The 20,859-nt window shown below is 33.5% G+C and overlaps 1 protein-coding gene across 1 annotated transcript in view; it reads left to right on the top strand.

The window, feature by feature from the left end:
* The window catches only part of ERBB4 (erb-b2 receptor tyrosine kinase 4), a 1,167,248-nt gene that overhangs the window by 870,441 nt on the left and 275,948 nt on the right, over positions 1-20,859 (top strand). Inside the window, 3 exon segments of the mRNA XM_079135547.1 lie at positions 1,265-1,397; positions 6,326-6,419; positions 13,895-14,049. Coding sequence (XP_078991673.1) covers positions 1,265-1,397; positions 6,326-6,419; positions 13,895-14,049 — 382 coding nt within the window.

Raw genomic sequence — 20,859 nt, 5'->3', positions numbered from 1 at the left:
TTTAAAACCTTGTCAACATCCAAGATGCAAGCTTCACTCTCTGAACAACACGTTGGAATGGTTGACTTCCACGGGTTCCTGGATATAGTTCCCTTCTTATGTTTACATTAGCATGTTCAGGGGCCATTTTAGTTCTATTATTTTCTCCTTCTCTTACCATATTTGAATGTGTTCTTCAATTTTTTTCTCTTTTCTTGTTTAATTTCTTTTTAAGATAGTATCTTCTATTTCATATCACAAATGGCTCTTGCCATAAAAACTTACAGCCTATAATAAATAAAATTGGTAATCAATGGGAAGATAAAGATTTTAATGTTTTGATCTTCTTGAGAATTCATAATATTTCATGAAAACTATTTGCACTTGTATTTCTGATGCCTAAAATCACCTTTCAGGTACCCAGAGTAGAATTTGAAATTTTTATGAGCCCTTCAATATCTAGTGGCCCTTCAACAAAATTATGTTACAAGATATAAATAATAATATACTGAGTAAATGCATTCAGTATAAAGGAGAACAGAAATGGAAAGACTTAACTGGCAATTTTAAAACATGGCTCCCAAAGTCTTTGGCACATCTCAGATCATAAAAAAAAAAAAAAAAAAAAAAAAAAAAAAGACCTAAGATTAAAAACCCCTGTTTCTATTTTAAACCCTATACCTCCTCATAGATAAGTCTGATTCCTTGAATATTCCTTTAAAACTTCTTCCTTGCATATACTAATATCGAGGTAGGTATAGTCATACCACAGCAGAAGCTTGTAAAATTCTTGTATTTCAGTGCTGTTCTTTTCTCCTCTTCTTACCCTCTGTGTATGTGTTCTTCATTTTTTTCTTTCTTCTTATTTGTCTTTTCTTTGTTCAAGATAGTATCTTTCTTCTATTTCTTTCTGAAGTTCTTAGAGAGGATTGAAGCATAAATACTTATTTTCTTAGTAGAGCCAATCATTGGTCTGGGAAAGCTCTGGTCTAGTCCTTACCTTGAAACAATCACCTCTCTTCCCTTTAGTATTCAAAGTCACCTAAGTTTTGTTGAGTCTTATGAAAAATGCAACACTGTAAAAACTTAGTGAGAGAACTCTGCAACATGGAGGAAGTTGGAGGTAGGTTGGGGCATGGTGATTGGATAGGAAGCCAAATTATTTGATGCCAATCTCTTTAAAAAAAAAAAAAGTAACGTCTTTAAAACCATACAATCTTAGGAAGATTATAAGCTTTGACACATCTTTTGCTTTATTTCCCCTTGATTTTTGTGTGCTTTGCAGCTGCTGAAGGAATGGTGTGCAACCATCTATGTTCAAGCGATGGCTGTTGGGGACCTGGGCCTGATCAATGCCTGTCATGCCGCCGCTTCAGCAGGGGAAGGATATGCATAGAGTCTTGTAACCTCTATGATGGGTAAGGCATTGCATACTGTCACTTTAACCTCATCAGCTGTGAGGTGCTGATTAGTTCAGGTTTTTAAGCTTTAAGAAAATGGAAAATTTCAAAATGTGTGTAGAGATCAGGATTTTTCAGGAGACTACATATTGCATAAGGGAGACGACATACACAGTTGTTTAGGACAAAATGGTTTTATTTCAAATATCAAGTCCAAATGTTTACATATTGAATACTATGTACATTTTAGAAATGTTGACTAAGGTAGATAATTTTTAATAAATTATAGCAAAAAAAAAAAAAAAAGCCTGACTTAAAAAAAATAATTCTTTTTTTTTTTTTTTTTTTTGGAATGGGGATTTTTTACAAAGTTTTAGGGCTCAACAATCTGATATGTTTTACTTCTGATATTTTCCTGTTACTTTTCATCTAGGGTCACAGCATCACTTGATTTTTTCCATTCCAGTTATACAACAACTTGCCTTTTAGGAAAAGTCCATGTTTCTATGTCATTAACCCTATAGAAAAACTGTAGTGTCTAGTTGGAGGGATTTCTGAAAGTGTTCTGCCACTCTCTAGAAAACTCAAGCAATATTGTAAATCAGATATTTTCAATTCCCTCTGGTAGTACAATAATCACATTACTAGTAATAAAACCTAGTATACACCATGTTGTCTGGCATTGCATACACTCATAAAACCACTTCATCGTACTACACCATTTTATGCTTCATAGTTTCCCTTCATTGGTGTGGTAATGCATTTCTTAGCACGTCCCCAAATCACGTTTCCCCATATTCCTTCAAGGAAAATATTTTCAACAGGTTTGTAAAGTATAGCTTTCAAGCTCTTCATTTCTTCTTGTGCCTCATGAATTATCTAACAACTATTTTCATGATACCTGATAACATTGTAGTTTTGCCTTTTATATCAGCAGAATAAAAATCTATTTATCATAATGATATTGATATGTCTCTTCTTTGAAAGATGACCCAAACACATTCACTTCACAAAATTTAAGAGAAAAAGATAAAACTTAGAATTTTAAATATATAACATATTTTTAAAATGCATATAAGAATGTCATTATTTTTCAGCTTGCAATTTTGTGAGGTACAATCACCTGGTAAATTTGATAGAGAATTGAAAAGTATGTGCTACTTGTCCCATTGTTCATGCTTATACACATTATTGTGAAAGTATATTTTCTGGACATAAAATACCTTGGATAAAATATACCTGTTTGTGTGTGCAGCAGTTGGTGCCTCTAAAATGACTCATAAAAGGAATTAGTTCCACTAAGTGAATGTTACATTAAGTGTTTATTAAATTTATATGTGTAGTTCTAAGCAGGTAATGTATTCTAGAAATCGTTTTATCTAATAGCACAATCTTATAAATATTGAGGACCAGTATAATTAAGTACTGCTAAAATCACAACACTGTAGAAGAACCAAGCAAGCACTAGAACTAAGAACACATGATTTGTCCTATTTCCTTTCCAGAATGATGCTGTTTTTCTTAAATATTTCAGTTTCAAACTTGTCAGAAATATTAAATTTATAAATATGTGCTTGCATGTGTATGTGTATGTGTATATATATATACACACAATATTTTATATATTATATATATATATTTGGGATTACTTTGAAAAATAATAAAAGCATTAAAGGCATCTATCCTATAAAAGTTGGATTCAATTCTTGGCTGTCCAATGAAGGATTCCTTCTTCTCATCTTGTGACGTTGGCTAGTTTCTGTCAACATTACCTGGTTGCCCTGGTATTTAAGGCCTTTGAGGAAGAATTAATTCAAATCTTAACTTCATTACTTCCTAAGTGAAATTTCCAACCTTTGACAAACACCCTAATCATTCTAAACTTTGTGTTTTTCCCTCCCTCCTCATTTCCTTTTTGAAAGGAAGTTGCTGGTCTTGAACTCCTGGTCTCAAGTGATCCTCCTGCTCAGCCTCCCAAGTAGCTGGGACCATAAGCACTTGCTATTGCACTTGACTAAACTTGGTTTTCTTATATGCAAAATAGGAATAATAGTAGAATAAGGTCTTATTTAAGTTCTAGCCATGGAAATTATTATCATTATTTTCTTCTGTGTCTATTATTCTGAGCTGCTTAAATGGTTAAGTGAAATAGTTATCTTAAAATCTGCTGAAAATAATCAAATGCAAATTCACATTTACCATAATTGGGAGAGCATCACTCTCTCAGATACACACACACCCCAGTGTGTGTGTGCGTGTGTGTGTGTGTGTGTGTGTGTGTGTGTGTGTGTGTGTTTGGATATTAGAAGAGAATTAATCCTCAAAAGAGAATTTTTTGAAGGGAAAAAGAATAAAATAGTCAATTCCTGGCTGATTAGCATTCAAATTCGGGTCATATAAGACACTGTATTTCTGCATTTCTAAACTACAACACAATTTAGAATGAAAGAAAAAGATAATTGCAATGGAACCTTAAAACTTTTCCTATCTTACTGGGCACAGTGACACACGCCTGTTATCCCAGCAACTCAGAAGGGTGAAGCAGAAGGATTTCAAGTTCAAGGCCAGCCTTACTCATTTAGTGAGACCTTTAGCCACTCAGAAGACCCTGTCTCTAAATTAAAAAATAAAAATACTGTGGAGGTAGCTCAGTGGTAAATTGCCATTAGGTTCAATACCTAGTACCAAAAAAGTAAAAAATAAAAAATAAATAAAATTAAAACTGTTCTGTCAACTCTTCTGAAACTTTCAGACCAACACAGAAACATTAAAGTATGTGTCACTCTAAAATCTTTGCAGGCATTTTTTTTTTTTTAGTTTAAGAATCACAACCCCTCATTGAAACACTATGTTCTTCCTTTACAGACGATATTTAGGAAATTGAGCTTGAAAAGCTAAAGTATTTAAGTCCTAGAAATATTACTGTTGATCAGGGGGTGTAATTTTGGAAAGACTACTGTTCAGTTTTGATTACAGAATCCATTAACACATGGACAGCAGCAAAAATAAGTGAAACAAACGTAGCGTGCAATGTTCATGCTCAATAGGCTCCTTTGTTAGGTTTAATGCAAGTGAAAGGGGAACTCTCGAAAAGGCACAGTAGAGTCACTAGAGGGCAGGGAAGGAAAAGAGCATGATGGCAATAGTGACAATAAGGGTGGAAGTAATAGAGACTGCAAGGAGGACCCTGCTGGAAGGCAGAAAAGAGAGCCCTACAATTGGAAGTCAAAGGAAGAAAAGGTAACAGGTTGATTTCTCATGACCTGCCTCTTCCCCTTCACCTCTCTGTGTGGAGAAGTGGGTTCTGGAGTAGAAGAATAAGAAAAGCATGGCCTGTGTTTTAGAAGCACAAAAATAATGTGCTTCATTTAGTACCATAACCCTTTAATCTCCAAAGAAATTATAATCCAAAACCAGTAATTAGTTGATGATCTCAGGCTTTGAGGTGTCATAAAATTATATCATGCAGTGTCTTTGATTCTCTTTACAGTTTTGTCACTCCCCTCATACCGGGTCATGTTGCGCTTTGTATTCTGAATATGTCCTCTGCTGAATACTTTATATTGCTCATGTTGATGAAGCATATAAAAGAAAACCTGATTTTATAATTAAGTTTAAATTTAAGAAAATTTCATAGAAGGTTTGATCTGTAACAACTAATATCTCATTTTTAAATGCAAAAAGCTCATAGCGATATATGTGCACACATAATTAAGCCACCTATTTAGGCTATTCATTTTGAAAACCAAATAATTAGTTTGCCTTGGAATAGATGCAGTCATAGTATAACTGACAGAAAACATAGAGTTTATCTTTTGGACTTCTGTTATTTATTAAGGCATTAAGTATTCAATTGGGAAAAATAATTCTTCACTATAGGGAAAATATATTTGAATTTGTCACCTGATCAACTGGTGGTTTGGAATGGTAGCTCAGGAGACAAAGGCATGAACTAATCAATAAATTGGTTACAAATATTGAGTCAAATTTTGTTACTTACTCCTAAATAACATTCAAAGTTGTCCTTACCCAGTTCCTAGACCTCTTGTACCTCAGTGGAAATGAAGTAGTTGGAACATATTGTAGATGACTAATATCCAATTATGGAAATAAAACATTTAGAAGGAACTTTGGAAAATTTTGGTATTGATAGCCACGTAATATACAAATACCCACAAAAATTTTAGAATACAGGAAGGATGACCAGCATCCTGGTAGATTTCAATTAGAAAGTTTTATAATGTAGGCATTAAGCTATTTTTTAAAAAATTTTATGCCATATAGAATTACTTCATAAAGAATTTAGACTGGGGAAAATGTTATGATATTAGATCAATAATCTAAGAAAATAAAATCTACCATAAAAGATATTTTTTTCTAATTCTCTAAGGCCGATATTTTAAAAGAAGAAAAGAAATCAAAGTGTTTTTTGAAGTTTCACCAAAAATAAATTGAAGACTCTTGGGAGTTGAAGGACAAGGATCGGGAACATTCATGTAACTTAGCAACAAGAAAAATACAATAGTTCTTTCAGAGTTTAGAAATTAAAGCTTCATCCAAGAGTAAACTTTTATATGGATACAAACAGGCATACCCTTATTCAAAAAGGTAGAAAGAATTCTGCTGTGTCATCATAAGAGTTACTTTTTTTTTTTTTTTCTTTTTGAGAGGACTAGAAATCTCTCTCACAGGAGAGGTTTCCAGAATGAGTCTTTCATTGAATCCAATGGAGGGCAAGGAGAGCCATCTGGCTGCCGTTTATCTTTTCTCCTAATGGAGAACTTTAGTCCTTAATGTACAGGGAAATGTTTCTGATGCTCCTGGCACCTAGAGAAACAAACTCAAGAATTTACTCTGCCAATAGGACTTTTAGCAGATGTTACTTCATTTTTTAAGTTGACAGCTTGTTTGCTTACACCTCCTCATGCAGCTGATATTTTTCACAGTGAATTTCGGGAGTTTGAGAATGGCTCCATCTGTGTGGAGTGTGACCCGCAGTGTGAGAAGATGGAAGACGGCCTTCTCACCTGCCATGGACCGGTAAGCCTGGAGGCGCCGTGGGTGTGCTGGCTTATGTAGTGTCGTGTGAATGTTCGTTATGTCATCGTCTTATCGTCTATCCATCCATTCAGTAGGTATCTATGGAATGCTATGGGGGAACATGTTTAAGAGTCCACCCTTGAGAGGCTTATAGTTTTGCGTGAAGATAAAATACGTCATAAACATTTATCCCAGATAGTGTATTTAAACAAAAGCGTAGATAGGAAGGTGTCTTGGAAATGGTACATTGTTGAGAAGAATGTTAAATGAGAATTTGCTTAAAGTATAATAATTGATGTAATATAAACATTTGTAACTTATAGGAAGATGAATGAAGGAGAAACTAATTATATCATTGGGCCAGATGTTAGGAATGTCAAGGAAGGTGATAATGAAGTGGTGTTTGAACCATGCTTTGAAGAAAAATTTGGAAAAGGGAAATGTAGAGATATATAAATGCAATTGTTCATGTCATGTTCAGAAAAAATTATAACACATTTGTATCTATATTTAACCTCTTGTCTATTATGGCAGTATGAAGGATGGTAGAAAGAAGAAGGAAGACTAGTACTTCTAAATAAAATCTAAAGCAGTGTGATAAACAATATGGTGGAGAAAAGAACTGAGTTATGAGAATCCAAGGAGAAGCCATAGGATCAGGAGAGTCTTCATGAATGAGGCGCCATTTATATAGGCGCCATTTATATAATTTGAATTATCGTTAGGGAGAAAATGATGCTTATTTTTTAGACCTCCTTTTGGTTTCCATCATTTGGGCTTTTCCTTAATAATAAGATCAATATGAGTTTGTCATCTCAAAGTGTCATATTCATCCTTCTTTAGAAAAATTTCCAGTTTATCTGTTAGTGAGTCATTTCTCAGTAGATAATTTGGGGACCAACATTTGGGTGTAACTAAGAGCTCAACATTGCTCCATAATAATTCATTTAAAATTTAAAGAGTATTAATTTTTCTACCAGAGTGCTTATTTAGCACTTAATTAGCTTAGGAAAAGAAAATATCACTGAGCCCTCCACACTTCCATTAGGCCCCAATGAGCTGTTTTGGAACTTCATCTAAAGAAGGATATGGAAAGCTTGGACAGTTCAGAGGACTACAGGATGATTAAACTTGGAAAATCAGACCTCTGAGAGAAAGAAGTGATGTTATTTGGCCTGAAGAACCAAAGTCTAAAAGGCAATTTAATATGTAATGATCTCCATGTAAGTACGTAAAGGGCACATGCAGCTATCCTCCTTCTCTACCCTGAACAGGCATGGAAATATAGTCAGTCCACAGCATGAGAAATGTGAATTCCTTAAGGACTGTCGTGAGATAATAGGGAAGTAAATTTCGTAAAGGGTTGCTTAAACAAGTTGAGTTAGCATTGCTTGTTCTTTGAAAACTACTGAATTTAGGTAAGTTCTTGATAATAATTCATAAAGTGGAAACAGTTTCCTTCAGAGGCTCTAAGACTTTGAGAATAAACAATTAAAATGATCAGGGACTGGCCAACTCCTCTGATCAAGGCTGGGGATGATCGATAACTCTGGGTCCAGTCAGTGTGTATTGGACACAGGTTTATAGAAACACCTTTATAAAAAAATTATGTGACTGCCAAATTATCTATTATTTTATTTGTGAATCCTTATGAATGCTACTTCATTATACTGATATTTCCTATGAATTCTTAGTACTATTGTCTAGCTGAATTTTTCTTCTCAACCTATAATTTTGTTTTTCTTTCCCTCACCCTTTTAATTCTAAAAAAAAAACTCTAAGAAACATTGTTCATTTAGTCAACAAATATTGTTCCATTATCATACTGATTATGAGTTTTTACATATTAACAAACTAAATATTAATGTGAAAAAATATTTCTTCAAAATCAGTTCAGAGACATTATTTGCATATTTCAATATTTTTTTCACATTAGGCTTTTTTCCATCTATTGCATTGTTTATTGAAAATATGATATTTTTACCTTTCTTGTAATTTTTCCTTTAAAAATAATTCTCTCTTTCCTGGTAATTAGTACTTTTAGTCCACCTAATCCCATAGAAACTAATATGCTTTAAAGTAATGCAAGCATAGTCAAAAATGTACCACATATTTCCTAGGGTAATTTTATAGGTAATTTCCCCTGTATAAATCTCTATAACTACTCCATAACATGGCTATACTAGTGTTCAAGTAGTGAAAAGTTTAATGACCATTTTACCTATTAATCAGAAGTCAGAATTATTATAATCATTATAAATCATATCTATGCTGAGTGTGGTGGTGTATGCCTATAATCCCAGCAGCTTGGGAGGCTGAGGCAAGAGGATCACAAGTTCAAAGTTAGTCTCAGCAACTCAGCAAGGCCCTAAACAACTTAGCAAGACCCTGTCTCAAATTAAGAAATAAAAAGGACTGGGAATGTTACTAATTGGTTAAGTGTGAATGAATGAATGAATGAATGAATGAATAAATAAATAAATAAATAAAATTCATGTCCATGACTTAACAATGAGTATTCTTTGTGAGCTAGTTCTTATGTACAGTATTTTCACACACATTTTTCATTATCTTTTAGATATTTTCCCTGTTTTGCTAGTGAAGAAATAATGTCAAGTAAATTGTCCATTAGAGTGGATCTGTGGATCACAATTTTAGCCTCCCACCTTAGGGTGCTTGACTATCATACACTCTTGTGATCCTCTTGCTGTCTCCTGTTATACAAAATTATGTTAGTAAAGAACCAATTTATTGATTTCTCTTATTTTGTAAGTTTTTACAGTTTATTGTTTTTTTCCTTCTCCAATGGAATTTGGAAAGTTTACTAATATAAATATTAAGAAAATCCCAAATTAATGCTTTTAGGATTTTCATAAATTAGTTGATAGTAGGGAGTGAAAATAGTCTTATAATGAACAAATTTTTATTCCATAATGGCAGCATTTGTTGAACCAGATAATTAATATTACTACCTAACATTAAAACTGTGAATTGATATATCAAAAGATAAGAGAAGGTGATCTGTCAAAAGAATAGAAAGTTCAGGAAGGCTAGATGAGGCATCTGTAGACGATAAGAGCACCTAAGCAAGACAGTCTAAGAGATTAGTAAGCCTTGAAACATTAAGCAGTTATGAGCACAGTATGTTTTAGAAAAATTGATGTGACTGAGCTCAAACAATTGTTTGAATTTTGTGCCTACTTAGGATGGGGTTTTGCATGCTTTACAATTCATATATGGTTTTTGTCTGTTTCTGGGTCCACATGTTGATTTCACAACTGGAGACAGAGATAGTTTAGTGTGCTAAACAGGCATGTATCACTTGGGTTCTCCAAGAGGTCTGGAAGCTTCTCCATGAGACTGACACTGATAGAGGAAGTCATCAATCTTATTGGAAATCACACTCCTGTTCTTATGGTTTATTCTGGTGCAATCGTATTTCTTTGATTTCTTTCTTTGACTTGTCAGTGTTTCCCTAATGATAATAATATACGTAATGAATATTTATGTTTACCAAACACTGTGAATCCAAAGCATGCTATAACCTTCTCCATTTAAAATAAAAAGAAATTGAACCTATAATGATGAGAAAGTTACTCCAAAAGACAGCAAATCAGGAGGACCTGGAGCTACAACGTAGAGAAGATCTGACTCCAAGTTTCTCACACTTACCATTTCACTTTATTTTTTCCAGGGAACAATGTCTTTAGTATGATAAGAAGAAAATGCTTTCTGGGAATATTCCAGTTATATTAAATGGAATAGTATTATCCTGCCAAACTATCACAGAAATCCAGGGTCATCTTGAGAGGAATAAATTTTAAATAAGGGATGTCCTTTGCTTTTATATCCTTGTCCGTTTGCTGTTGGTCTTCGTTATTAAGTTAACTGATTAAGTTTTACAGTTTTTCCCATTCTGTGCTACTTTTACTATTTCTGTATAGTTCTGATAAGAAAGGTAAGAAAAGGGATGAGGGAAGAAAGAAAAGTAAGGGAAATCAGACATAGTTGTAAGATATCAAAATGTTGCCTAGAGAGGCAGCAATAGAAGAGAGGACAGGGGAAGGGAACCGATTTTCAAATTACATTTTTTTTTTTTTTTTTTAATAAAAGCTAAAGTGTACTGAGCATGGTGGCACATGCCTGTAATCCCAGTTGCTCAGGAGGCTGAGGCAGGAAGATCACAAGTTTAAAGCCAGCCTCAGCAAAAGTGAAGCACTAAGCAACTCAGTGAGATCCTGTCTCTAAATAAAATACAGAATAGGGCTGGGGGCATGGCTCAGTGGTCTAGTGCCCCTGAGTTCATTCCCAATACCAAATAAATAAATAAATACATAAAAAAAAAAAAAAAAACTACGGTGACTCTTAAAGATAGAATTTAAAAAAGGTTGTGCTGACACAGTATATGGCCCTCATGTTGCAGTAGCTCTCAGAAAAAAATGTTGGCTCTTTCATTAGGGTACTCTGAAAGTCTTAAAACTATTCAGAAGCGGCCCCCTCCCTGTAGTAGCTTAGTTTTGCATCAGGCTTTGAATTCATGACACTCTAATTGAACATTGGGCCTCTGAGTCATGGCAGCCAGGAGGGAGAAGGCTGGAGAGTTGAGCATATGAATTCAAATTTATGTGAATTCTACTTACAGTCCCTTGTCCAAAGTAAGCAGTACCTTATCTCTATTGAGAGTGGAGTTAGCATATTCACATGCAGCTCCAAGAGAATTAGATACCCATGAATAGTGGGTTTATCTGTTATAATAGCTACCAGAGAAAATCATCCTCAGAGTACAATGCAATGTTTCTATCAGGATTTAGTCTGTCATTTAGTTGTCTGTCTAGATTATTGAGTCCAGAGGTAGCTTACAATCAGAAATTAAAAATATTGCCTTCACCTACATTTTCTATTATTGCATTTACCAGTTCATTCACTGCACCTAGTATTTTAAAAGCTTTGGAAATAGATAGAAGAATAAACATTATATGTATGTATATTTTTTTAAGTCCTTTATTATGGAAATGAAATGGGAAATCAGTATATTTAATTTCTTTTGAGACTTGTTAGGATACTTTTTATAGTTATTTTGGCTTAGGACATTTTGTTTTGTATCATAATAAAATAATCAAATAGTTGAGATACTTTAAAAACAAAGAACAAAATATAAATTAGTAAAATAATCTTGAATATTAAATAAGAACTTATTTTTAGTTTCATGTATTTTTTACATCTTCTGACATTGGCCTGGATGTTATTTTACAAGAACTTAGTAGAGAAATAATTCCTAATTCCTAATTCAGACTATGACTGCCTAATTTACTCATAGTAAGTCTTATTCTGTTTTCCACAAGAAGCGTGTTTCTTATACAATAAATTATGCCACTGAGCTGACTTGCACAGTAAACCATTCTGTATGATAGATGGTATTATGTGCCTAAGTACCCATGAGCAGGTGTTAAAATTGGAAGGATGTAAAGTGTTCTTGTTTTGGAAGGAAATAAGAAGTTGCCGTTAAGAAACTCTTTAGGTAGATTAGGAATTAGGTTTCACAGGCTAATTGTTAATTTTTATTGTAGTTTTAATTTATTTTATTTTGTGTGTGTGTGTGTGTGTGTGTGTGTGTGTGTGTGTGTGTGTGTTACTGGGGATTGAACCCAGGGCCTTATGCATGCAAAGTAAGCAAGCACTCTACCAACTGAGCTATATCTCCAGCCCCTTTCATTTATTTTTAAGCTCTGAGTCTCACATCAAAAGAGTGAAATAGCTGCTTGATTAACCCCCAACAGTCTCAAGATTCCCCAGCCTCTTCCTGATCGTTTCTTCTTCATTACCCCACTATGATTCTTCATTAGTCACCTCCATCTTTAATTTTGTAAATCTTATATTCCTTATTTTCCTGGTGCCTTATATCAGCAACTTACAAATTCTGGCTGCTTTTACATTAATATCTGTGGAGGTGGCATAAAGCACTTCCATGAATAGACCTTATTTCCACTATAAATAATAAATAATACTGTATAACATTGTGTTTACATTTTTGCTTCCAAATTCGTAGTGTTTATGACCACAATCCTGATGTAATTGCCTCCTTGCATATTTTTTGTATTCTATTCACGTGAGTTGTCCTCAGTGTGAGCTGTCAAAATTGTTGACCTCTTCTTTAGATACAGACAGATGTTGGGAAGAATAATTGAGGGGAGAAGTTCCAGTGAGGAGTGGTCAAAGAGAGTCTATCATCTTAAAATCCTAAGACAAGATGGTGTTCAAAAAGGAGGAATAAAAGTAAATTTCAAATAGTAATATTCAAAATAGGTAAAAATGTAAAATTATAGATACCGCTTATAAAAAGGAGAATTTTTAAGTCCAAATGTTATTCAATTCTCTTTGGTCTAAGAATAAATTACTTATTATTTCTACATGTTTATTATCCACTTTATGAGATACAAATCAATTTTTAAATTTATCCACAAATTCTTGGACGTCTAGCATTAATTTTTAAATGTTAATTATGTTGATTTTCAAATATCTTTATATTATTATTGTTTACTAACAATATTAATAATACTGCATATTAATAATTATTATATTATAAATAAATATATAAAATGAGTTAATTCTACTTAAATTTTTCATACTCATATTTATATGTCATCTTTGGATAACATTCTTCATACAGTTTTGTTTTTATGTCTGCTACTTATAATTTTTGACATTTTCTCATCAGAATATACATTGGTGTGGCTCTCAACCTCTCAATATTGTTCTGTGTTTACTAAAATCCATATAAACAGACTTGACATGAGTTTTGGCCTTAGCACAAACTGATCTGAGATGAGGAATAACCTAAGAATTATTTTTATATGCCTAGACTGCCTAATTCCTGATAATTCAATCAAAATAAACTTTAAAATTTAATTTTCAAATAAAGTTCTTCTACAACCAAAGGACAGTTTGTATTTCACTCTTCTATGTCATTCAGCGTTTTCTATTTCTGCTATATCTTTTTCTCTATATTTAGTAAGCACATTCACCATTTTCTAGTGATGGTGATGAATCACCCCCATGGAAGACGGGTTATTATAAAATATTGTTGCGCTATATATGACCAGGAATGGATCACAAGAAGAAAACACTGATACCCTTTTGAAAAAGCCTTTGAACAATTTTGCTATTCAGATTAATTCACACTAGAGACATGACATGGAAATCAGTTGACCTAGGGATTGATGATTTAAAAAGTGCAAATATTTCAAGTGTATGTATGTTCCTCCAATATTTCCCACACACACAGGGTATCAAAACTGATCTCAAGCCTCTTTTAGTGCTATTTATACAGAGTACTATTTGTACTGCTGAAAATGTTCTCTCTAGAGGAAGAGTTATTTGCCACCAAATGAAGTCTTAGTAAATAAACCACATGCATCCATTTCGGTGAAATGGCACCCACTTTTCTTTATATTCTTTTTCCTGTTTTCACATTCTAGGGACCCGACAACTGTACAAAATGTTCTCACTTTAAGGATGGTCCAAACTGTGTGGAGAAATGTCCAGATGGCTTACAGGGAGCAAACAGTTTCATTTTCAAGTATGCGGATCAGGATCGGGAGTGCCACCCATGCCATCCAAACTGCACCCAAGGGTAAGCATCCTTGCCAGCCAAGGGCTCTAGCTTGTATGTGTTACTAGTCAGCAGGTGTCCTGGTGCATCTCTATCTCTGATATGGTCTCCTAAACTTAAAAATCTCATCATAAAACTCGGTCTTTAGAGAATTCCTTTCTAAGAGAGTCAAAGTTGTTTGTGCCCTCAGAAATAGTTCTGCTTAACATTTACTTACAACCATTTTATTGACACGTTCGGGAAGCTGGTGTTGGGTATACTTTGGATATGGTATAGAAATGCTTCCAATTTTCACTGTAGATTCAAGATTCAGAAAAGACAAAACAATCATACTTCTGAGATTTGTGTTTATTAAATCTTTAACAGATGTTGTCTGTTTCTTTGTTGTCACAGTCAGTTTAAAGCGAGGATATCTCTCTTTGATAAATACTACCTTCCATAACTCCTTCAATAAAATCTGAGCAAAGGTACTAATGGCAGAAAAGGGGAGACCTAATGATATGACTATTAATAAAATAACTGGAACATTTTGTAGCAGTAATTTTGATGCATGTTATCCTAGAGCCTAGAATTTATTTGACTATAATGGGATAATTCGAAGATTGGTACACTTTTTAAATTTTTTTGAAAGGATGTGTTGTACAATGTATAATGATCAGATTGCCTGTGACATGGATAGCTGTGGAATAACAAAGGCACATTATAAAGGAACACTCAACTATAAAAGAAGAACATTACTCATCTAGAAAATCCCAAAACTATTTTTCCAAATTTACCTTAGTAAGGATTTTTCTCTTTTTTTTTCCCTGCAGAAGGTGAATAATGTTAGAATTGAGAGTGATTTCACATACAGTATCCTCCTCCTGTCCATAAAACCTCTTCTCCATTGTGAATGCCCAGAGGCATGTGCAGATAGACACACACACACACACACACACACACACACACACACACACACACTTATTGAGAATCATCTTGAATACTTTGTATCTGGCAGGAAAGTGTAAGTTTCCGTAAAAAGATGTTCTGCCAGATTAAGGGCTAGCTGTTAGAGGATATTGAAGAAGTTAAGCAAGCAACATCATTTTCTGCCAAGAAAACATCAATTTGCAGATGCTGCTACAATTTCCTGCAGGTCAAGAAATCAGCTTAAGTCACTCTGTGAAGTGGCAGATCCTCAAAAGGTAAAGTAACATTCTGCCATTCAAATTTAAATTCAGTTTGGAAGAGCTAACTACCTACTCATTGGTTTATACATAAGCAAGTACATTGAGGATGCTGAAATAATCACATAGACACTTTTCTTCAAGGAAACTAGAAGAAATAAACTATTCTGCTTGTGAGATTTTGGCACACCTGAGTTAAGAGTATTTCATTAAAAAAAAAAAAAAATACTGGTACTGCTGGAGCAGAAGAGTCAGCAACTGAAAGAGAAAAGTTTGCCTGCTGAAATCATCCACAAGAGGGTTTTATTGTTTTGCAGCTAAAATTAAACCAGTAAATTATTCAATATAATGTTGATGTCAACAGCTGTTGCCATTCAAAATGAGACCTTTTGCTGTTTTTGCAAATCTAATTACAATGCAGCCATTAGGGAAATGAAAGTGGAGATCACAGAGCCATAGTATGGATGTGTGGCTGGCGTGTCTTCCTCTCCACCCTTTTAAATCATAATTATATAATAAAGGAAATCATATATAGTGGAGGGAAACAGAAGTAGGGAGCAATGGAAAAGGATCAAATTACCATAGCAGCAAAATTTGGATCTTAGCCAAAAGGGAGTATGAAGGTGTAATAGGGAACAAATCTCACCAGATCATTTGGGAACTCCAGTAAATAGAAAGAAGATGCCCTTAGCAACTCGTGGCTGCAGAATCATAGTAGATAGAATCCAAATATTGTACATCATCTTCTAAGGTAAATGTATTCTCTAATGACTGACTTGGTCCTGAGAGATTTTAATTGTTTTTATTTAGCTTCCAGCTATCTTTTTTGTAATTGCCTCTATATTGTTCAGGTTTACTCATTTCATAAATGCTATGGTTCCCAGAACAGGTTTTTTTTTTTTCTGCCCCAGATCAAAATTTAGGAGCTCCCCTGGGAGTGAAACTCCTAAATTTCTCACCCCTATAAGTCCTCTGTCGCTGCTTGGCCCCTGTGCTTTGAGAGCTTGCTTGGAAGTGTGGAGGTGGGTCCGTCATTCCCTTATCATCTGTCCATCAAAAGATCCTAGGGGCAGTGGGGTTGATGGGATGAGTGACTATTTTTATTCCTCACCACATGTAATAGATGACCTATCCATAAGTGTGAACTCACCAGGCCAGCTTCATTTTGGAAAGCTGCTTTTCTTTTATATGCCAATATTATGTCAGATAATTCAAGAACCAAGTTAATGGAAATGGTCTTTCCAATTACATTTTTTAGAAGTAAAGTTCCTTGAATACTGTTTAATGATTTTTCTGAAAATAAAATTACCTATGTAATACCTTAAAAGCACTTTTACTGCTCTAAAAGTACATTAAATATATTGGCTCTAATAAGGTCCTCAGATACATTTAAAATAGGTTATCCATTTAGCCCCTATCAGGAGATTCTCACCAAAATACCTAAAAGAAAGAGGAGGGGAGACAACCAACTAAACAACAACAACAACAACAACAACAAAATGTCTTTTCTTGCCATGTCTACAGGATATATTTTAGCACCATGTTCTTATTTCATTCATTCTTTGGCTTTGTTCTATTGGATACTTGTTCTGCATCAGACAGCGATTGGCAAGTTCAGAAATGAAGAAGATGCAGGTTTTAACATCTATGAACTCACAGTACAGGAATTAATATTCTTTAGTTATTGCTATAGAAGACCAGACCCTTCTCTGCTATTTTTTGAAATGATGACCAAGAATTTGAAGCTGAGGAATGATGTTCCTATTTATAATTAGCAATTAATTTGAATTTTAAAAGAAGACTTATAAAATAAATTTATTGTTATTAGATGGTAGTGAGTTTATGAATTATAATTTCTTTAGTAACATTACTTCAATGCTTTCAATGGATGTTGATTTCATTTTGGTCTTATTTCAAATCAAACCTGAACTTTAGATAAGAATTAGAGTTTATTTCATGGGACATCTTTTAAAAAACTCATTAAATTTTTGTTAATCTTAGAATCATGATTTTACAAGTGCTTTAATCTATTTTACCAATTATTTTTTATAATTTTAAAGTTATATAATAAAAATGTATTGATGGATAGAAGAAAAGAAAAGATGCTGGTGGAATTGTTGTCCATCTTTAAATTGAAAAATTTTAAAAATATGCTCTATTTTCATTTCCAAATTTGGATATTTTTCCCAAAACATCTAAATTGTGTTTGTTTTATGGGTATATCAAGATTTATACATTGTTATGTACCAATAATGTTAACCACTACTCAATTGTCAGTATTCCAGATACAGTTTTGGAATATGTTAGGCATGTTACAGATTTCTTTTCTGGTCTTTCTGGAAGCATTCTATTTTGGCACATTAATTCTTTAGTTGTATTACTCCATATCCTATTTTTGTCTCTTACTGTCCATTTTTACTTTTTAAGAGTTTAATGTTTCCCTTGTTTTGTGATCTTTCTGAATGACTATAATTTCATGTGTGAGTCAGTGGCTGATAGGAAGTATAAAGAATTGAAATACAACATGCATCTTGAAATATAAGGTGGATTGTTCTGGGAAAGTATGGTTCCACTTCAGTTATAGCCTCACTCTTCTTGGTGGTTTCATTTATCCTTGGTTGATAAATGCATTTAAATCTCAAATATCCTAATCAATCTCTTCAAACTTTCTTAAACCAAATCCTGTCCCTTATTCCCTTTCCTCCTCTTCTTCTTGTGTCTATTGACCCATCTCCTATTTGCTTCCCAACTTGTAACAACCAAAATTCTAGAGCCTTGACAATGACAAAATTGTTTTAACAATTCTTCATTTACTAGATTTCTCTGAGTTTTACACTGATCTTCCTCTCCTTTTGGAGGTTCTTTTCAGATTTGGTTTCTAGGACACCACTGTTAATTAATTTTAGTCAATTATATTTTCACTTGCTTTGGGCACAAGACATTATCTGAAATCATATGGTACTGGGGTTCCTGGGTTTCAATCTTTAGCCTCTGTTTTTCTCACTTTTTATATTTCTCCTATTGTTTCAACTTTCTCCTGTATGTTACTTCAAAAACAACTATGCTGTGTGCCTGTTCTCCCTTTAACCCAGACTGTCCCTTTCCATCTGATGAGGATCATTTTCACCTGCATGTAGGATAACTACACTGACCTCCAGATAGAAGAAACTGAATACATCAACCCCTACCAAACACAAGAGGAAATGTATTCCTCCTGGATTCTCTCAGGATGCTACCTCTATTCTTCAAGCTAGAAACAGAAGTCTTCCCTAAGTCCTTTGATCTTTTCACTTGCACCTTTCATCAGCCATCAACCCCCTCCCCACTCCATACCTTTGAAGGCATTTCTTATGCCCTTTGCCTGTGTCCCAGTGACCACTTTGATAGGTTAGTCTCTCATCTCTAACAGAGCCTAAAACTTGTTCCATGTTGAAGGAGTCTACCTGGATCCCAACTGACTAGCCTCCACATGGCAAAAAGGTCTATTCAAAATACAAGTCTAGCAATTTCATGACTTCTTTAAAATCATACAGTAATTTCCCATTCCATTTCTTCAAACATAGTCTTCAAAATCTGACTCTTTCTCCTAATCCCTTCACCTCATGTTTTGCTCCCTAACTATTCAGATTTGCTTGTGATTTCTCATCTATACTGTATATTTCTTCAGATGTATGTTTTTGTTCCTGCTTGTATTACTCCTTAAAAATCACTCCATGCTCACACCAGCCTTCACTCAGTGCCCTAAACATGATCCATCCTGGAGGGTGACCATGATCAAGGTGGGACAAAGTGTCTCTCCTGTGTCCTCCTATAAATCACATTTTTCACAGGTCATATTATACTTATCAAATCAAACAATACACATCTGTTTATGCATCTACTTTCTTCACTAAATTGTAAGCTCAGTGAAAATAAAAGTGTCTAATTCATCTTTTCTCTCCCTGCAGCTCCTAAAAGAGTAGGAACACTTTAGTAGGCACGTCATAATGGGCTTTTGAATGAGTGAAGATCTTTCATTATTCACATTTTCCCCTCAAGTTGAATTTCACTGTTGAATATTTTTATCTTTCAAGGGTTATTATAAAGATTGCAAACTAACCATAGCTTTTGAGATTCTCACTTGGAAATAAGTAGACTATTAATTTTACAAAATGGCAATACCGTATTCAAAAAGCATTTTGAAGAAGATATAATAGGAACTTAGAAAAATAAGTTCTTCAGAATAGAATAAGAGAAAAAAAACATATAACACATTTGGAAGATGTTTTTAGCTGTTAATTTTTCATTTTTATAAGTGATTTTTGATTGTGAATAATGTATATTACCAATTCAGTGATATGTACTCTAGTTTGCTATTGGTTTGTTTTCTAAAGACTTGTCACAGATGTATTTCCTTCATTTATGTAAGTTAAAATTTGTCATTCTTTGTTGCTCTAAACAAATCCACAAAACAAAAATATAAGCAAATCAATTTTCTATCTAGTAGAAATGTAACACGTAATGATGCAGCAGAAAAGTAGTGACTTAATTGTTATTTTAGGTAAGTTTTATTAATTCACTATTGTTTGGAATCATGTAGATATTATGCATAATCTAGCCTTGTATATTGGCAACTTGTTAGATCATTTTATGATGATTTTAGCTTCAGGGACTTTTTCAGCTTTGAAAATTGAAAGTTTAGAATATATTTATTTATACATATGAAATATATATGAATATGAATATGAATATGAATATATATTCTTTATTACAAACCAAGTAGCTGTAGGTAGAATCTTGATAATTTCCTGGAGCTATTTATCTTTGATGGGAAAAGAAAATTCAAGTACATTGGAAGATGGAAGAAATTATATTTCTATAGTAGCTTAAATGAAATTCTAGGGACTGTGTATTAGAATTCTGTGCACTTGTGTAAGTTTATTTAAATGTTCATCTCAGTGGGTTCGTTAGTTACCTGGGTCTGAGTTTATTCATGTACTTAACAGGGTTTTTTAAATTTATGTGTTATTGTTTCCATCCAATATTAGGACTGAACATGTTTTTTAAAAATGTTGTGTTTGTATGTTATGGCACTGCTATTTTAAAAGAACAATCAAAGTAAACTACAGCATGGTGAATTCAGTTTACACCTTTTGAATAAATTAATATTTAAAGATAAATATACTTTTAAAGACAGTCAAAACAAAGAATTGAAATAATCTGATTATATAAAGTATCCATGGGAATACCATTAAAGCATATTAACTCATTTTCTGCCAAAATCTATCTTTAATGAGCATCAAACATGAGGTTATTATAGTGTGTTGGATTGCTCATGTTTCCTTTTTTATTGATTTTGATTTTTACTTATACTTAAGGCTGTTTGGAAGAACTCATATAAATGAAAACAATTATAGTGATTGAAATATAAAGTTATTCATCAAGACATATAATCATAATGATGCAATTGAATTGAGGATGTTTGGAAGTTATCCACAGAACCAGGGTAAAAATTCCTTTATATGACCACATTTCCTTGGCATTCCATTTGGGTGATTGTTGCAATTCAATTCTGTGTATCCATCAACGAATTATCTTTTTGCTGGTTTTAAAGTCATGGTGTATCAAAAATTATGTAATAATTGAAATTAAGAGTTTGACACAGACAGTACTTTCCTTACTGATT

The sequence above is a fragment of the Sciurus vulgaris genome (genome assembly GCF_902686455.1).
Source record: "Sciurus vulgaris genome assembly, chromosome: 3".
Taxonomy (NCBI): domain Eukaryota; kingdom Metazoa; phylum Chordata; class Mammalia; order Rodentia; family Sciuridae; genus Sciurus; species Sciurus vulgaris.
This window is presented reverse-complemented; position numbering and strand designations above follow the sequence as displayed.